General features: G+C 41.3%; 2 protein-coding genes across 3 annotated transcripts; one reads left to right on the top strand and one right to left on the bottom strand.

Moving 5' to 3' along the window:
- Positions 1 to 7,696: 7,696 nt before the first annotated feature.
- Positions 7,697 to 13,556, bottom strand: zic4 (zic family member 4). Of its 2 annotated transcripts, XM_007555574.2 has the most exons (3): positions 12,068 to 13,556; positions 11,300 to 11,959; positions 7,697 to 8,888 (listed from the first exon to the last, which is right to left on the bottom strand). In XM_007555574.2, the coding sequence occupies exons 1-3, from the start codon at positions 12,492 to 12,494 to the stop codon at positions 8,410 to 8,412; spliced, it is 1,566 nt and encodes a 521-aa protein (XP_007555636.1). In that variant the 5' UTR covers positions 12,495 to 13,556; the 3' UTR covers positions 7,697 to 8,409. The 2 variants fall into 2 exon arrangements, with proteins under 2 accessions (XP_007555636.1, XP_007555635.1); XM_007555573.2 differs by having other exon boundaries at positions 11,300 to 13,556.
- Positions 13,557 to 13,579: 23 nt separating this feature from the next.
- On the top strand, positions 13,580 to 18,729 carry zic1 (zic family member 1 (odd-paired homolog, Drosophila)). Its single transcript, XM_007555572.2, has 3 exons — positions 13,580 to 17,236; positions 17,595 to 17,758; positions 18,210 to 18,729. Exons 1-3 carry the CDS (start codon positions 16,273 to 16,275, stop codon positions 18,405 to 18,407), a joined length of 1,326 nt encoding a protein of 441 aa, XP_007555634.1. The 5' UTR covers positions 13,580 to 16,272; the 3' UTR covers positions 18,408 to 18,729.
- The last annotated feature ends 621 nt before the right edge of the window (positions 18,730 to 19,350 follow it).

The following is a 19,350-nucleotide window of genomic DNA, read 5'->3' as shown; positions in this document are numbered from 1 at the left end:
TATATATATAGTAATTTTATTTAAAAAAAATACTAAAAGAGAGAATCCTTCAAGCTTTGGTCCTGGTCTGGTCTGAACAGTTTCCTTGACCACACAAATCAGAGTATGAAGATAGCGCGTAAGCTCAAAGAATGGCACAGTGGTGGGTTTATTATTGGAAGCAAGTGCGAAGGGGAGAGGGAGGGAATAGAAGAAAAAAAAAACGAATCTTATTGAAACTTTTTTTTTTCTTTTGTTGAACTGACTCATGGACAAGGAGGATAAGCCTTACAGAGCGCGAATAAAATTAGAGGGAAGTTCTCCTTTGTGTCAGGATCAAGTGTTCTGTAGTTCAAAAGATTCTCCAAGAGCAAGTTGTCATAATAATAATAATAATAATAATAATAATAATAATAATAATAATAATAATAATAATAATCTACACATATTATTGTAACGTATTTAAATCACAAAAATAACTTTAAAAAAAAAGATTGAATATTACTTAATTGACATTGATTCCATTACCAGACGCGGAGTCGTTTGTTTCAATATTGCGCGTCTCCAAATGATTGACAAGGTAATAAACGCGTCATGCTGCTGCCGAGACATTTGCATTGGACATTGAAAGGGGAGGGGGATATGACAACCTTGACACGCTGGGGATTTGCTCTGTCAAATAAACACGTCTCCAAGGATCCATATTTGTCGCAGTGACAATGAAGTCAACATTCTAGATTATTATTATTTATTAATTTATTTGTTATTGTAAGTTACTTTTAGCTTTTTGTATCTTGTTTTGCTTTTTCAGGTTCTTTTTTTTTTCTTTTCTTTTTTTTTTTACATTTTTGTTCGAAAGTTTTAAGCCGTTTTGCAATGATAATAAAACTACTCAATCAGTAAATAAAAAGAAAACATGGCCAGAGTGGAAATTAACTTCACGTTGGTGACAATTCTCCATAATTGGTGTCTTCCCTCTTTGCATCCTTTACACCTCCTCTTCCTCTCCTGCCCTTTTCTTCCTCAGTCCAAGAAGTGCCTCTTGACGCTGCTGTAGTGGTCACCCAAGCCGAGCGTGACAGCATTTGCTTCGATAACATTTTGCGCCTAGTTTGGACTTAAAGTGCCGTAAGGGCTGGTTAAAAAAAAAAAAAAAGAAAGAAAGAAAGAAAAAGAAAAATACCCGAACGAATAAAAAGAACAAGTAATTTCAATTTTTTGCCACTTTAAAGAAAGCAATAATGTGCATCCAGATGCTTTTTTGGGGGGTGGCGGGGGGGGGGAGAGTGTGAAAAAAAATTGTCTTACAAACGTTTAGCACTTTTATAGGCTATTGGTATTATAGATGGAGGTCATTTGGTTTCCCACGGCGGGCCCACCTACAGCAGGTGATCCTCATGTCGCAACGTGTCAGCGGTGGCCTGACATAACTATAATAATAGTTAATAGAGCGTGATGTAGGGAGTGGTATTAAAAACTCAACAAAGACATGTCACGAAGCAAAAGAAGAGAAGGGTGGGGGAAAAAAGTCTATGTCTTCATTAGCTGCATCTCCAAGGACCGTCGAACATTTCATTAGTGTGTAATTTATGAATGTTTGACAAATATTAAAGAGTATGTAAATACGAGAGAGGCGTAATGTCTTTCCTGCGGGAGATGGCGAAATGACCCAAACTCTTTTGATGCTGCTAGAGTGATCACGGGCATTATACTGCTACTCAAACTGTGCGTTTGCGCGTCTGTTTGTGCGCAGTTTTCCCCATCCGACGTGTGAAATAGTGCAGATAAAGCAATGATTCATAATGCTGGCAGCATTTGCATCTCCTAATACTGCGTGTTATTTTGATATATGATGATGTACTGTCTCTTTTATCGAGTGTGTGAACGCACTTTGGCCATTATGACTCTGACTAAATCAGTAGGAGGGATCTTTCCTCCCCTCCTTTTTTTTTGTCCTTAAAACGGCCCATTTCCCTGTTTGTGAAGCACTTCCAGTACGAAGCGAGGCAATGTTGTATTCTTGTTTTTATTTTACCAGCGTTCTGGCTTTCACCATTTCCTTAAGCTGGATTTGTGCGTCCCGAACATGGAAAATATGAAATATGACGCATGTATCGACTGAGTAAATCTGCTTTCAGAGCCTGGTTTTACTTTTCTTTTATATTATTTTCGAAGACATAAACCCAACTAAGTATAATGAAACCAAACGTTTGCATGACAAAAAAAATAAATAAATAAATAAAAAAAGCTCCAGAGGGGGAAAAAGTCCTCATAGATCGGATTAGTTTACTTTATAATCGCAAGACTTGGTCAAACATCGGTCAGGACATGTTTTCTGTTATTTCTATGTAGAACTGTGATTTGAGTAAAAAGTTTTCACGGCTTCTCTAGGCCCGTAATGAAGCTGCAAAAACAGTTTCCTAAGAAATCAAATTCGTATAACCACAAGAGCCGGAGTAAAATTTGGCTGAAAAAGAGAAAAGGCAACGTCACCTTTCATCTAAATAAGTTCAAAACGGATCTGAGATACGAAAACGTGTCAACAGAAATGTAAACGTATTTATATAGTAATAAGCATTGTTACTTTTTTAAAGCCTAAAAAAGTGAAAATGTGGTTAAGAAGATATTTAAACAAGTCTGCCAAGTTCTAATTTTAAATGGAAACTGTGTATAGCAAATGCTCTTTTCTCTTAAAAAAAAAAAAAACTGGATACACAGAGAAAAGTACAACGCAGGAGGAAGTCAAAAACATAGACTCGGTTAAATTCAGTTTGATTCATTTTTCAGGACCAATTTGTCAGTGTTCTAAAAATGCAAAAAACATGTGGCAAAAAGTTAAATGGGAAAGTTGCTGTCATTTCAATTTTTTTACTAAAAAAAAAAAAATGTCATTTGTGGCCATGTGATTGTAAGGTGTATCTGTTTTAATTCATTTATTTTCGTCTATAAGCACTTAATTACAACAAACACCTATTTAAGTCCAATAGAGAAGTGAACGGGGAAAAAATATTTACATTTGATCGTAATCCATGTTCGGTTATATTGCCATGAAAACTACTTACAGTCCCCATTTGATTAAAAAAGGCTTCCTTCTAGGTTGATAGTTAAAAAGTGAAAGTTCAAAGAACACTTAAAGGCGTCTATTAATCTTTAACTGTGCTTCAGAGGTTGCTGGGTTGGTCACATTGGCTAAAAAACAAAAACAATAAAAAAACCTGACAGCTTCGGTTTATATTCTCAACTCTTCTCTGACCTCGATAAATACAGAGACTGGGAGACATGAAACAGCCTGAATAAATACATCCGTAGACGTCAACTCTATTTTTTTTTAACGCATTACTCTTCATATTTGTTCCTACCTAACGCACGCATTCTGACTGAATAGACCCCAGCGACATTTGAACTAAATGTCTATCCAGTTGAGGCAACAAGTTCTCCTCCTCACGCATGTGTAAAATCTGCTTGTTGAAGGAGGAGGGGAGAGGGGCGCGTGAGGGGGTGGGGGGCATAATACAAGTCATCACACGGCTCCTGCTAACTAGATAGTCCTCAACTCAGAACTGCCGCACCAAATGAGAGATCTCAGATCAAAAGAGAGCAAATAAGCGGGTCGCCCGATTCACTCACGCAGCTGCATTGAGAGCAGGGCCAACAGGCGTATCACGGTCTGAAAGGGAGCCGCTATTCAGGCTGCAGGTGTGAAGTATGTGGCACATTCTGCCATATAATGTGGAGGGTTGTTAGAAATCCGTGTTCGAGCCCTATATATACGGGGTGCTGGATGCTGGATAGCACAGAGGGGTGATTCACACTGATGGAGTTCCTAAAATTTGCACAAGAATGTAGAAAAGTAGAAGCAATAAATTATATATGTATATAGTGACGTGTGTATTTGGACTGCTCTTTACAAAAGCGATTCCAGCCTGCTCACTGTGTTGTGTTGTTGTTTGTTTGTTTGCTTTTTCTTATTCTTTAATGCACACCAAATACAGTTAATTCGGCTTGAATGGCAGTCATAAATCTTTATCACAGAAGCCCGTGCTGGCCAATATATCACAGTCAGCGTGATCGCGCGGCATCCCCTTTGGAAACTTAACCTTGGATGGTATCCGGGTGAAATATTTAATATTCGTGACAGGCTTTATGGTTGTGTTTAACTTATGCGCGGTGCGCGGTTTGGCTTTTGACCTCGCCTCTGCGTATTCCATCGAGGTCCTGTAATTAAAAAGTGACCCGAATTTACGCAAACGGGGACGTGGCTATTTATGTAATAATTCTAATTAATCTCATTGATCAAGTGAAGCCATGTTTTCTTCTTCTTCCTTTCTCAGATTACTATGCCACCTGCCCTTCAGCCTTGCCTGTTCATTCCCATTACCATGCCAATTCCGGCCACTTCATTCCTGATAATTGTGACCTGGCTGGTGCTAGAAGTGCTGATGGTTTAGTGTTGGAGTTGGGTATAGGCGTGGAGTACAAGAGGGAGGTGGAAAGCGGTGTGTGTGCGTGTGTGTGCAAAGGGGGTATTAAGAGGGGGTGGGGGGATCCTTTTTACTCCAAGACTGCTAATCCCCCTATTAAAGGGGCTTTGTTCAATAACGCCGGACAGTTTCCGGAAGTCGGATTACCGCCTCCATTATTTTATAAAGAAATGATATTTCACACTCAAATGAAACCTTGTGTTGGACGCAGCCGTGGCGGTGACATTCTCTAGCAAGAAATTAAATAGATTCATTTTCTTTTGCTTTTGTAACGCTTTGGAAGTTGAGAACCTCCCATCTCTTTTCAGATCCTCGAACAACGGTAATTAATGTGGATATGTATTTCCGGTGAAACTGCCCTTCGGCCACTGGTTGCCAGGGTCTGTTCTTGGTCACAAGGGTCTCTATTGCTCACATACGCACACACACGCAAACACACGCACACACCTGTTCTTGATTCTTCACCCTTAGGTTGTTCTCAGATCAAAGGTCCCCAACAGAATCAGTGCGTAAAGACGATCATATTTGCCTTAACTGGTAACTCATCCTTCCTACAAATTCAAACCATCAGTTTATACCCACGTGTTTCAAAGATTTGCACACTATTAATTTGCTCACTCAAAAACCCATTGATCACAAATCATCCAGATAACCCTCAAGAAATATAACTTTAATATGTCAATTTGTTTTTAAATATTATCTGGATTAACTGAATTTGATTAGTAACGCATGTTTGGTTATGTATTTAAATAATTAGAAAAAAAACTGAGCTGTTTTACTTATTATGTCATAATGAATAGTGAATACATTTATGATGATGTATTTATGTTAACATACCTAATTTCAAAAACAATATGCATATGACTCTTTTGATTATTTTTTATGTAATAAAACTGTATATCTTACACTTTCACTATCATAGGTTATTAAAATAATGCAGCTTTCAAACTTAACTGGCTTGTTATAAAAAAAAAAAGAGATTTTTAAAAACCTCGCTGGGGTTTGTCTTGGATCAGTACCATATTTGACACGTTAGGCATTTAAGGCCATGTTTTTATTTACATTACACATGGAAAAACCGTAAATATTAATTGGATGCAAATAATAAGACTGTATTTCAATAATGTTGAATTTCTCTGTTTTGCATCAAAATTGACACCTTCGCCAATAATGGTGACGTAATTGTCCTATTTTCCCAGCCAAAAGAATTTGAAGTACAATTTTATATTTCCATATGGCGGAAATTCACAAAACGAAAGATAGCTAATAGGCTCCTCTGATCGATAAGATACAAGTTCATCGCCTTTTCAGAAAATATGGCTGTTAGTTTTGCAGCACAACAAGATCTGTATAGAAGCTGCGTCCATCCGTTCCAGACAGCAGACTTTAAGGGACAGTAGCAACTTTGTCAAAGCAACTCTCGATTGGTGTTGTATGGTTAATAAGCATAAAGGTCACCAAGCGACTGCAGTACACACACTAACAAACGTGCAAAAACAATGCTCTGTCTAACTGTAGTTCCCGCTGTCAAAGTAAAAAAAAAAAAAAATAATAATAATAATTTTATTCAAACTTCAAAACCGAATCCGAAAAAAAATAAAAAAAAGTTTTCCATATCTAATTGTCAGTCACTCATTGCTTTATCCAAGCTCGCCCTCTTACTTATTTTCTAACCAAACAACCTTTTTCTTTTTTAAACGTCGCACATTCTTTTCTATTTTGATTCTCAGAGTTGAAATAGAGAGAGAGAGGATCCCAGCAAATCGGCGACAAAAGGCTTTCCGTGTCATCAACGTCGTTCAGACGACCCAGAAAGAATCCCTCTGATACTAACTCCCCACTTCAAAGAATCGCTTTCAATTGAGATCCAACTCTCTCTCTCTCTCTCTCTCTCTCTCTCTCTCTCTGTCTCTTTCTTTCTTTTGGCGCAAGCGACAGGAGCTGGTGCAGGGAGAGAGGCATCCTCCTCCTCCTCCTGCTCTTCTTTTGAACTGCTTTCCGTCATGAACTTAACCAAACTCTGTAAAAGTATCAGTATTGCCGTTCCCCCTCCGTCTCCCCCCGTCCCTCTTCTGGTTATGTCAAGGCCAGAGTGAAACTCTATACGCCGCAAGAAGTTTTCCAGTCCAAAACAGCTGAGTCCTTCTTCGACCTACTTTCGCTACAATTGAAAGAAAGTGAAAATATCCCTTTCGCGCTTCTTTTGTAGGCGATAATTAACTTCCCTCCTTGCAATTAAAACGCGTCGTTATGGATAATGTATAGACGCAGAAATATGAGTGTCTTCTTTGAGCCTCGTTTTGCAAAAAAAGTCCATTACGGTGACAAACAACTGCGTTTCAGCGGCCACTCCTTTGATTTTTCCTAAAGTAGGCCTTAAGCAAAAGAATATATTTTTTTCCCCCTTTTCTTTTTTGCCGCTCTGGTCTGCAGCATAAAGGACGTAGATTACCGTTTCCTACCCCATGGGTAGCAAATATTACATTCTTTGGAGCCAGCTTTTGAGTCCTTGGGACCTGGCCCCATATCATTTGAGTTTGACTTGGCTATTGCTATAGAAATCTTAATTCACCATGAGGATTCACCGTTGTGCAAAAAAGAAAAAAAATGGTTTCTTTGTGCAAAATGGCTCTTTGAAGTCTGGATCCGAATATTGTAGCCTTTCATCAAACTCGCAGCCCACAGTCTGGGCCAAAGCAAAGCTGAGCTGAGTAAGTAAGATTTAACACGAGTGGAGCATAATGCACAATACTTTCCCTCTTCAGCTGGTAAATAAAAATTAAAACTGCAATAGTAATTGTTGGTGTTTCGTGGGTTCAAAGACTTGATGAAAGATCTGTGTTGGAAAAATAATTCGGGGGAAAAAATATATTAATGCACATGTAAAAATTCTATTTAACGAAGTATTGGGACAGCAAAAATGTTAACGATTTTTGTCCATATGTTGGAAAAAAAATATTTCCCACAGATCTGCGTTGCTCAAAATTGTTTCACTTTCGTACAAGATTTATTCCAAATGCTCACAAAATACAAGGCAGTTCGGTACGCATTTAGTGCTCGATTTTAAGATAAAACAAAAATAAATTTAAAAACAGACATTGATACAAAAAATCACCAGATTTCTTTCTTTCTTTTTTTTTTTTTTACTTTGATAAAACATTTATAATTGACGTCATATACGAAATACTGTAAGCTTATGAAACAGCTGGGGTGGTGGGGGGGAAGGATTTTCTCCCTTTTTTTTTTGCACAAATCCATTGCAAATAAAATAAAATAATACAAAAAGATGTAAACCGCTCCTTACAAATCTAGTCAACATCCAAACACATTGAAACTTGTACAAAATTTACAAATGTACAATTCTGCTCCGGTTTTGAAAACATGCACTTTGGTTCGATCGTACAAAATACCTCCATATGCGATTGAAAAATAAATAAAAAAATCATACTGAAGGCAGAAGGGATTTTTTTTGTTTGTCTGTTTTTTTTTTGTTTTTTTTTTTGGTTACAAAAGAAAAAAAGTTGCACACCATCATGCCTTACAGCCTACAATAATGTACGACATAGTCTAATGAGATTTACACGACTCTCTCCACAAGTGGAACAGTTCGCAGGAGAAGCACCCATCCATCAGTTTTGGATCAACTTCATAATAATAATAATAATAATAATAATAATAATAATAATAATAATAATAAAATATATGCTCCTGTTACTTGAAAGCACGTCTGGAAAGATTGCGCATTATCCGTCCAGTGCAGTTAAGTGCGTCTCTTGGCTCTGAGTACCAGTTTTGGCTTATCCAAAACAAAACAAGGGTTTGGGGGTGGGGGGTGTAGTGGGGGGTGGGGAGCGGTGGTAGCGGACCAGAAGGCCCTCACAGGTATATAGGCACTAAAGCCAAACCATTTTAGAAGTTGAGTGTTTGGAAATAAGTGCTGGCGAGGAATTCAAAACGCGTCCCTTGGTTGGGGGTTCCTGTAAGCAGGTTCCTCCGAAGGGTCGGGCGTGGAGTGGCCGCTGGGTGGTGTCTGGCCACCGCTAGCACCTGAGCTGTGGCACACGTACCACTCGCTTAAATTGGCTGGCTGCTGCTGCTGCTGCTGCTGCTGCTGCTGCTGCTGAGATGCCCCCACCGGCGGCTCTGACACCACCGACGGTCCCCCGGCTGGCTCCCGACCCAAGTCCGAAGACGGGGACACCAGAGAGGGAGTGGACGACTCATAGCCCGAGCTGGGCGGGGGGGACTTGCAGTGCACCTTCATGTGCTTCCGCAGGGAGCTGGGGTGCGTGTAGGACTTGTCGCAGCCCCGAACTTTGCAGTTGTAGGGCTTGTCGCTGGTGTGCACGTGGGAATGCTTCTTCCTGTCGCTACTGTTGGCGAAGCGTCGGTCGCAGCCGTCGAATTCACACTTAAAGGGTTTCTCGCCTGTTTGCAGCGTGGAGACACAATAAGACATAGAATGCATTAAATATTTGACGTTGCCCATTAACCCGTATTGATTCCTGTGGCTAAATGCAAGCGTTCATTTGTTTGCTCAAGATGAGAGACTTAAGTATTCTGCTGAGCGTCCATATATAGGTAACGTTTTACCAGTTGGCATTAATTGCGTTTGACTGCACCGTGTTATATTTACAGCTGAATCTGACCATTTGATCGGTCTGTGTTGGTATGTAATGGACTGCATAATCAGTCAAAAGTCGTACCATTAGAAACTATGAATAGGTAGGTTGTCGACATTTTTAGTTAAGTCTTTAGTTGTTTTCGAATGCATTTTGTGGACATCATACTTCAAGATTAATTACATTTTTTTTCCTGTATACCTGGAAAGGAATTCGACCTACTTATATAGCAAAATAAGAGTGCATGTTTTGAATTGTAACTGGATTAATTCTAAGCTTGCATTTTTTGGTTCTAATATATATATAAGATAATCAACTGATTTTTTTTTTTTTGTTGACTTATTCTTTGCTTACATTGGGGTAAAAAAAAAAAAATAACAGCCAATTACTATTACCTTCAAAAGCAATATGAATACGTGAAGTTGACTTTTTTTGGGTTGATGCATTTGGGGAAATGTCCATTATTTATTTATTTATTTATTTATTTATTTACTTATTGCAAGGTTTTCATTGCAAATCTAAATTTTCTAACATTTACGTCTATTAACCATGTCCATATTTTCATTGTCTAAAGTTTTCTGGAGATGTGAGGTTTTTATTTTTACTTTTTAAACGGGGCTCCTGCGCCCCTGCTGTCCTCTGTCTTTACCTGGCCACCGTCGACTTACACCTGACTGAAAACGCTGATAAATATTAAGAACAGCACAATATCCTCAGGATATTGATTGGTAGCACAGGCTGCAGGATTCTATTCCAGCCCCTCAAATATGGACTGAATATAAATTGGCTTTATTATTATTATTATTATTATTGAGTATTTCTGATTAAATATGAGAGAAAAGTGAGGAAGAAAGAGGTGGGAAAAAAAGACAATCTGAATAAATTAGACGGAAATCATCCACCGCTGAGTTTTTTCTTCTTCTCCTCCTCCGATTAAAGCTTTTGAGAATATGTAATTGCCTCTGTCTAATTACACTTGCGGGTTGAATATCAATTTGACCTTCAGCTGTTGGGTTGAGAGAGCCAATCAAGGATATTAGTGTAGTACAAGAAACCGTTCGAGGAAACAGACCCCAGGGGCAGACCCTAGTCATAACCACACTTTCAGCTTGGGTTTTAAACATGATACCAAAAAGACCAGGCCCCTCGGGAGTCAACACACAGAAATAATTCAACAGATTTGTACTTAGGTAATGTGAGCAAATGATATGAATAATACATTGGGGGAGTGTGTGTGTGTGTGGGGGGGGGGGTGCAGAAATGGAGCAGAAGAAGGAGGGGTGGTGTGCATGTGTGTGTGAGTGTGTGTATGTGTGGAGGGGGCTGGGGGGGAGGGGGTGCTGTAGTCACTGTAATCATTTACAAGTCTGACTCGACATTTTGAGGCCTTTATTTTCCTTCTGGCTCACAGAGGCAGGCAGCCATATTGACCCATTAGATTTTTTTTTTAATTTTTATTATGCTACATCTGCGCAGCACACACACAAGTCAGTATGCAAACTCCTTATATACTAGTATACTCTGATCTGATCTGCACAAGTCAACTTGTTGCATTTGCCTTTGCAAACCTCTGTTTGAAACAGTTCTTCATCACACACAGATGCAGTGCAGTAGATTAAGGCAGAAACAAAACAAAACAAAACAAAACAAACAACTGCTCTAGTGACTGAATGCAAATCACTCCAAAATCCGCCATGTAATTAAAAAGCAGTCGTCAAAACAAGTGGAAAAAAGAACAAAACATTTTAATAAAGAAACATCACCGTATCAGGTATTGCGAAAGATGCAACTCTCTCCAACTTTTGCTATCCAGTCATGGTTTGGCACACACTGAGCTGCTCACACAAGACGTGACGTGGGCCTCCAGCTTTTGTACCGCGGTGTAAACAAGAGGTTTGAACCGTCAAACGCCTGAGTGAGCTGTATCATAATCCCCCCACCCCCCTCCAAATCCGTCCTTTGAGAAACTTTGCAATACACTCGTATAACAGGTGCCTGTTGCGTGCTGGTTAAAGCAGCACTTTCGAACTTTTAAAATCGGGACAAATTTGAAAATATTGCGAAAATTGTTTTAGAGGTTAATAATTTATTCATGCAACTTGATTTTACTCCATGCATTAAAAAAACAAACAAACAAACAAACAAAAAACAAACAAACAAAAAAAACCCTCCAAAGCATTTTACTTGTATGCATCCCCCCCCATCCCCCCCACTCACCTGTGTGTGTCCTTTTATGGATTTTTAGATTCTCGGATCTTGCAAACACTTTACCGCAGCCGGGGAAGGGGCAGGGGAACGGCTTCTCACCGGTGTGTACTCGAATGTGATTCACCAGTTTGTATTTCGCCTTAAACGGCTTGCCTTCCCTCGGACACTCTTCCCAAAAGCATATGTGGTTCGCCTGCTCCGGTCCTCCGACGTGCTCCACCGTCACATGCGTGACGAGTTCGTGCATGGTGCTGTAAGTTTTAGAGCAGAGTTTCTTGGGCGAGTGCTCCGGCTCCAGCCACTTGCAAATCAGCTCTTGCTTTATCGGCTGCCTCATGTAGCGGAAAAAAGCCCCCGGTCCTCCGTGGTGGTGGTGGGGATGGTGCGGGTGGTGGTGGTGGTGGTGGTGAGCGCCGAGATTCATGTTTAGATTCAGACCGCCGTAGCCGTGCAGAGGCGAGGCGGAGAAGGGATCAGCCCTGGAGCTTGCTACTTGACTCAAGTGATCAGACCGAACGTACATTTCTCCAGGTAGTCCTAACCTTATTTGTCCATTCAGCGACTGGCCACCCGGTGATCCGCTGGAAGGCTGCTCGTGGTGGAGTCCGGAGAAGAGGGTGGTGTGGTTCCCTGCGTCAGGGTGGTGACCATAGTGTCCGGGATAGCTACCTGTTGTTGAGACAAACATTCCGTGGTGAGACGCTGGACCAGCAGTCTGGTCGGTCAGTACCGGCATGGCTTGAGCCGTCAGATCTCTCCGGATGAGGAAATCCCTACCTGCGGATAGAGCCTGGGCAGTATGGGGCATAGAATAAGGGACCGACGTCGGCTGAACCGGGCCAAAAGCTCCCGTTTGACTGGAGACCACTTCACTGTGGCCTGCCATATGATGATTGTGGTGGTGGTGATGGTGGTGGGGATAATGATGGGCTGGGCTGATTTTGAGGGCCGCGGAGTGCCCCATGTGTTCTGGCCCGAATGGACTCGGCCCCAGGCGGGGTTCCGCAGTAATCTCCCCAGGGTGCGAGTGAGCCATTGAGTGTGGATGGCTGCCGAACCCCGGGAAGCCTGTCACGCTCTGAGGGGTATGGTGGTGATGATGGTGATGGTGGTGAGCCCCTGCCAAGTCAACTAATCTCAGCGCCGTGTTCCGTTTGGAAAACGCAGGGTCCATCACGGGGCTTCCCAAAGCATCCACGCTCATTACTTCCTAATTTTAGAATAACTTGACAGCAGGCAAAATAATAATGATGATGGCAAATATATTTTAATCGCAATGAAAAAAAAAATAAAGGAAAAAAAAAAACTTTATAAAGTTAAGTCTATCTGCAGACAACATGGAATCCCATTCGGTTGAGAGGCAGCAGCAGGACGCTTTGATACTGAATAGAGATTCATGGTAGGCGCTGCAGCCCGTGGAGCCAAACAATCACCCCGCGCTCTAATTGGTCAGAGCTCTGTGATTGACGTCACCAGTGACAGTTCCCAACGTGATGAAAAATGTCTTAGTGACAGCGAGCAGCCAGTGCGCATGCGTTGTGCTGGAGGCAGCGCTTGCGAAAAAAATAGTTATGCAAAGGTTATTATAGAATATAACTATTAAAAAGTTTATCCGGATATTCGGTGTCCTTTTATATTGAGGCAGCAAACAAAGACTGAAGCGAAAGGATACACCCTCAACCCTCCTATTTCTTTCCGCGGCTACATGAAAGAGCGTGCATGTTGACGTATATATTTATAAAATTATGTAGATCATAAATAATGCAGTGATATCTTCATTTTGAACCGCAACGCGCGCAGCCCCAACTATACGCGCAAATTACGCACAATTTTACGCACGTAAAATGATCGCTGATAGTAGTGGAGGGGGAGAAAAAAAAAAAAAGTTGTGCAAAGAATCGCACCGCGTGTCGAGCTTTAAAATAGACCGAAGCAAAAAATAGTTAATAAGCGCTTTGGAGGAAGCTTCGTATTAAAAAATATGCAGCCGCCCCTGCTCTGCAGCGTCTGCAGCGGAGTTGGCTCGCCGCTGTAGCCCCAGGGAGATCCGGATCCGTGTCTGTGTGTGTTCAGCGGCTGAACCATTCGGGCGACCCGCGGTCATGCTCCCGGAGAGGATGAAAAATGTAATGGACGGGACCTGTTGTTATGATTCGGAGCGATTTTTTTCCCCCCTTTGCGTTAGACCTAAGGACGGCAGCAGATGAGGGTCACAGGAGGTGGTTCCGTCGAAGACTTTAATTCCAAAATAAAACGAGTGTGTGCTGTGAGTACCCCAGAGAATAACATTCTCTTATATAACAATTCTGATTTGATCTGAATACTGAAAGGAAAAAAAAATGCTTGGGTATTTTCTTTTAGCAACCTTTGCCGACGTTCTATTTTAATTCGCTGACGAATGTGATCGTTTAAAAAAGTTAATATAACAATTAGCAGATATTGCATGGTTAGACATTTATGAAACAATGTTGCAGAATCAATAATTCCCTGGGCGGTGAAATGTGGATCCCCCCCCTCTTCTTATCAAGACCAAAACTTCCATCACTTCTCTGCTTTATAAGTTTTTAATCTGCTTGTTTTCTTAAAAAAATAAAATAAAACTGTTCGAACACCTCACGTTTTTCAACGTTTGGACTGTATTATTTGTTTAATATTTATGATAAGAACTCAAAAATTAAGAAGAAATGCGCTTTTAAAAGTTTTTATATAGGGAACATGTCGCGTTGGTGTTAACTTTAACTGTATATGATTTTGAGAAAGTTATACTTTAAGACTAGTGAGCATTAATTTAATCTCATTGCTTTTCTTTTATGTTTGTGCTAAAAAAATAAAAAAAAGAGGTCCAAATGATGGCAGGAGCGTTTAGGTGACTTTCCGTTTTGGATACTTGAAAAAAAGTAATCGTATAAAATTAATTTAATGCACTTGCCTGGTTGATTATCATTTCTTATTACTTCAAATGAAAGACAAAACTGCCCCGTTATTTTACATTTGCCACGAATTGATCTGTCAGTCCCTTCGCTGACAGCATCGTGTTAGATCATAAGTCAATATTTGGAGACGTGGTGGATCCCGAAGACGTTTATTAAAAGGCCTTTACGCGCGACCGACTCACAGCTGCAGAATTCAAAGAGGGGCATCACAGCAACAGTGAGCAGTGTAATGCAAAACTTGGTCGGCAAGGGGCTATTTCTGATCCAAGTTGAGCATGCACTCACTCAATGAGTCACCGAGTAGCTCTTGGCGACATGTAGGCAGGAAAGCTGCGCAGGATCATAAACAGAAACGCCGCATATTGCAGCGACATCTCATAAAGTGGTGTTGGCCTTAAATCTGCTGTAAATCCGTGACAATAAACATGGTGGTGACATTTAAATTCTGCGCATTCTAGTCACTGCACTAGACAAGAATCGCTCTTTTAATTATGCAACATAATTTGCACTTTAAAATTAGGTCTCTTATTCATTTGAACAACTTTTGCTCAACATTTTTTTTTTCGTCGCCCAGACTTATGTTTATTCTCACTTGTTGCTCATTACCTGCTGTTGTGACACTTGCACGTTTTATGTCAAAGGAGATCCCTTTGAATTGTGCAATGCATATTAAGTTCATACCGAAAGCCCCCAAAACCTCAAATCTCTACTCCTGAACTTTTACTGTTTCCTCATAGCATGTTGTCTTTGTTTGCGTATTCATACCAAATCTTTTCCTCTTGGGTTTCTAAGAGTGATTTCGAAAAGCAGCGTTCAGATTCTACAACCCAATTCGAGTGACCCATTATGGCCTGGTCTGGGTTGTTTCTTTTGGCTTTAACCACCAGCACCCGGATGCTCCTGCAGAGAGAACACCGCAAATCCCACTTGATAACTTCGACAACCCCATGGACTATATGCACCACTGGCCTGCAAAGAAGGGGCCATGTTGCTCTACCGCAAGCAGGCGAATCGCGATGGACGCATTAGGGATCGTGGTTGTAGGTCCAAGTTAAACACTAACGTGGAAACCGAAATCACAGATGTTCCACAATTTAGACAGGCAAATAAGGTATTCAGAGTTTGATATCCTCTGAGGTAAAGTGATAATTTCTTAATAAAACAAAATTCAGAAGGACGAGACTCCCTGTTGGTCTTTAGAGAAACATACTTGAAATGAAAAAGTCTCCGATTTTCCTCCACAACTAAAGAGCTTCTACCTGAGAACAAACACTACCCTGACCACTAGAAGCCCATTCTGTCCTTTTTTTTTTTTTTTTTTTAGGAAATATTAGACGGACAGACTTGGCAATCTAAAGTCCCTTCGTCAATGTTCTTAATTGAACTAAATGTTTCCAATTACGCATCGAAGGGCTGCTCTTCCCAATTTAATGTGGTTGACAAAGAAAATTTAACACTTTATGGTCATCACATATTTTCTTTATGTTCTGAGGTAATATTTGTTTCCCCCCCTACTATTTAGCCGTTTAACTAAATTCCCAGTCAGCAATCTGAAAATATCTGCGACTGATGATGTCAAGAGACATGGACGTGCGGGCCACAGCATGGTGGATTGTTATTTGGTGAGTGCATGTTATTGGGGAGCACCAATGAACGAGCAGCTGCAGCTCCCACGTGACCGCCCCCTCTCCTCTCCCATTCATCAGGGCTGGACTGTGTTGTCTTTTCAATTCATTTATCTGCAGGAATGATTGCGACTATCAGTCTAGAGCTCACCGTCTGACTGAGGAGGTGAAAGTTGCGCCACAGGAAGATAAACCGCAAAAAGACAATATTGCATGTAGTAAATACATGGTTTTTTTGCGTACGCATCGTATGAGCGGTGCAGGGGAATTCCTTCCGTCGTGAACGAAAAAAAAAAGTAAACAGAGAATTCGTTGGATTCGAGTTCAGAAGAGATAAGCTGCAGAGAGAGAGGAGGAGGAAGAATATCTGCGCGTGTTTTCTTTGAGTTCTGCGCTCAGTCGTCTCGAAGAGTCAAGACTGAAGATGCTCTTGGACGCAGGACCGCAGTATCCCACCATAGGAGTCACTACTTTCGGCTCCTCTCGGCATCACTCAACAGGAGAGGTGGCGGAGCGGGAAGTGGCGCTGGGGATCAACCCTTTCGCGGACGGCATGGGCGCCTTCAAGATCAACCACAGCTCCCACGACATCAGCTCCGGGCAGACAGCGTTCTCATCCCAGGCTCCCGGCTATGCAGCGGCGGCCGCCCTGGGACACCACCATCACCCGACCCACGTTGGCTCCTACTCCACGGCGGCGTTCAACTCCACCAGGGACTTTCTCTTCAGAAATCGGGGTTTCGGGGACGCGGCTGGGGCGCAGCACAGCCTGTTTGCCTCCGGCAGCTTCGGGGGGCCGCACGGACATTCGGAAGCGGCGGGGCACCTGCTCTTCCCAGGGCTCCACGAGCAGGCGGCGAGCCACGCGTCCTCCAACGTGGTGAACAGCCAGATGCGACTGGGCTTCTCGGGGGACGTGTACGGCCGGGCTGATCAGTATGGGCATGTCACGAGCCCGCGTTCCGATCACTACGCGTCCACACAGCTGCACGGCTACGGCCCCATGAACATGAATATGGCTGCGCACCACGGAGCGGGGGCCTTTTTCCGCTACATGAGGCAGCCCATCAAGCAGGAGCTGATCTGCAAGTGGATCGAGCCGGAGCAGTTGACAAACCCCAAAAAGTCGTGTAACAAAACTTTCAGCACCATGCACGAGCTGGTGACCCACCTGACAGTGGAGCACGTGGGGGGGCCTGAACAGACGAACCATGTCTGCTTTTGGGAGGACTGCTCCAGAGAAGGGAAGCCCTTCAAAGCCAAATACAAACTTGTAAATCACATCAGAGTACACACCGGCGAAAAGCCCTTTCCGTGTCCGTTTCCCGGCTGCGGCAAAGTGTTTGCCCGATCGGAAAATCTAAAAATTCACAAAAGGACTCATACCGGTAAGAAATGGCAAAAAATAAACAAATAAATAAATAAAAATATCCTGCCAAATCGGTGCTGACAAAATCCCATCCGAAACATGCATGCGATCCGGGTGGTTATTTACTACAGTAGGGCAGTTGGAGCCTGCAAAGTGACATGCGATGCTTTACAGCTGTCGGCAGAAAATACTTCACTGCAAAAATATTGTTTAAAATGTAATTTTAACATTAATGAATTATATGCAGTGCATGCGTACTGCACACTGTTTGATCGCAAATTCTAAAAAGAAAAAAAAAACATGCATTTTATCAAAGTGCCTCTTTTAAAAAAACAAAACAACAACAAAAAACATATTTCATTCCTTGCATTATTTAGGTGAGAAGCCTTTTAAGTGCGAGTTCGACGGCTGCGACAGGAGGTTCGCAAACAGCAGTGACCGCAAGAAACACATGCACGTCCACACGTCGGACAAGCCATATCTGTGCAAAATGTGCGACAAGTCGTACACGCATCCCAGCTCCCTCCGAAAACACATGAAGGTAAAAGAAAGAAAAAAAAGATACTAATATTGTAAATTATATATACGTGTGTTTTTTCTTCCTCTTTGCAAAAATAACATTAGAAACTAATTTTATGTGTTACAGTAGCATGTCGTTTTCTTCTCTTTTTATGTGTAGTTTTTTTTTTATTTTTTTTTTAATTATTTATTGTTTTTGTTGCTGTTTTTTGGGGGGTTTGTTTGTTTTATTTTTAGCAAGATAAAGAAAGTTAATCCTATCTTTTCTCAAGCGCAAGATGAGATTAGGGTTTGAATGAGAATAATTGGGCTTTACTTTGTTTTCGATTTGTGAGCATGTCCAAAGCAGTCATGTCAGAAGTAAAATAGCATTTCCTCTTCTGTTTTCTGCATCTAAGTAAATCGAGTGTACTGCGTCCATCCCCCCCTCTCCCCGCCCCACTTCCCCAAATCCCTTCTTTTCACTTCCCCAGGTCCACGAATCCACCAACCCCGGATCGCAGCCTTCCCCAGCTGCCAGTTCAGGGTACGAGTCCTCCACGCCTCCCACCATCGTGTCACCGTCCACAGAGAACCAGAGCAGCAGCTCCATATCACCAGCAGCTTCAGCAGTCCACCACACAACCAGCCACAGCACGCTGTCGTCAAATTTCAATGAATGGTACGTGTAAATATTTTTGAAAAACGCACAAAAAGACAATGGAAAATTTATGAAGACATGAGGAAAAAAAAAAAAAAAGCAAAAAACTTTTTGGACCTTTCTAAGTGAGAAAGATGGACTGGGAAAAAAGCAGGGGAGGTGAAGTTAAAGACTGTCATCATGCATGGACAGAAACACGGTCAGCTCCTCCTTTTACTGAGGGACTGTACAGAAGCAGATCTCAAAAGAAAAAGCATGCTATCTCCGAGTAGAGGCCTGATTTTTTTTTTCTTTTTTCTCTTTGCTTTTTTGTAAATATGGATTTCACCAAACTGGAACCCACAGCAAGAAAGAAAAAAAAAAGGAAATGTAATATTTTATTTTGTAAATATCACAGTTTTAAGTGGGGGGAGGGGAATTTGTGAAAAATGTAATGGTCCCTTAGATATATGAGGGTGGCCTCTAAGGCTACTGTGGGGGACAAGAATGTTTAGTTGTGTACCAAAATGTGAATTATTCAGTATTACTACAGTCTACACGTCGACCTAACCGACTCTTAGTATTAATGTGCTTTTTGTAGCCTATCCAGTGCAGCATATTTTTATTTTTTTTTATTTTTTTTTATTAATTTTCGTCCAATTAAGGTCCAGTTTGAATAGCACAGAGTATCATTGTTGTTATTTAATGTCATGTCGATGAATCGTGTAGTGAAAAAAAAAAAAAAAATCCGTGTCAATCTGTTTATGTACGTGCTAAATATATATATAAAAAATCTGTCAATTGCTCTGTCTGAGAGGAAGTATTATTCCATGTAAAGTACCTGGATTTTTCCATATTTATCCGCATGTAAAAGGGCCGGTAACATGTTAGAATATGATCGGTATTTATGGAGAAATGCGCTCGTACAGTATGTCAAATTTTAGTTTACAATAATAATATTAATAATAATAATAATAATGAAAAAAATGTTTGGA

The sequence above is a fragment of the Poecilia formosa genome, unplaced genomic scaffold (genome assembly GCF_000485575.1).
Source record: "Poecilia formosa unplaced genomic scaffold, Poecilia_formosa-5.1.2 Scaffold71, whole genome shotgun sequence".
NCBI lineage: Eukaryota > Metazoa > Chordata > Actinopteri > Cyprinodontiformes > Poeciliidae > Poecilia > Poecilia formosa.
The sequence above is the reverse complement of the archived record's forward strand: the minus strand, read 5'-3'. Positions and strand labels throughout refer to the sequence as shown.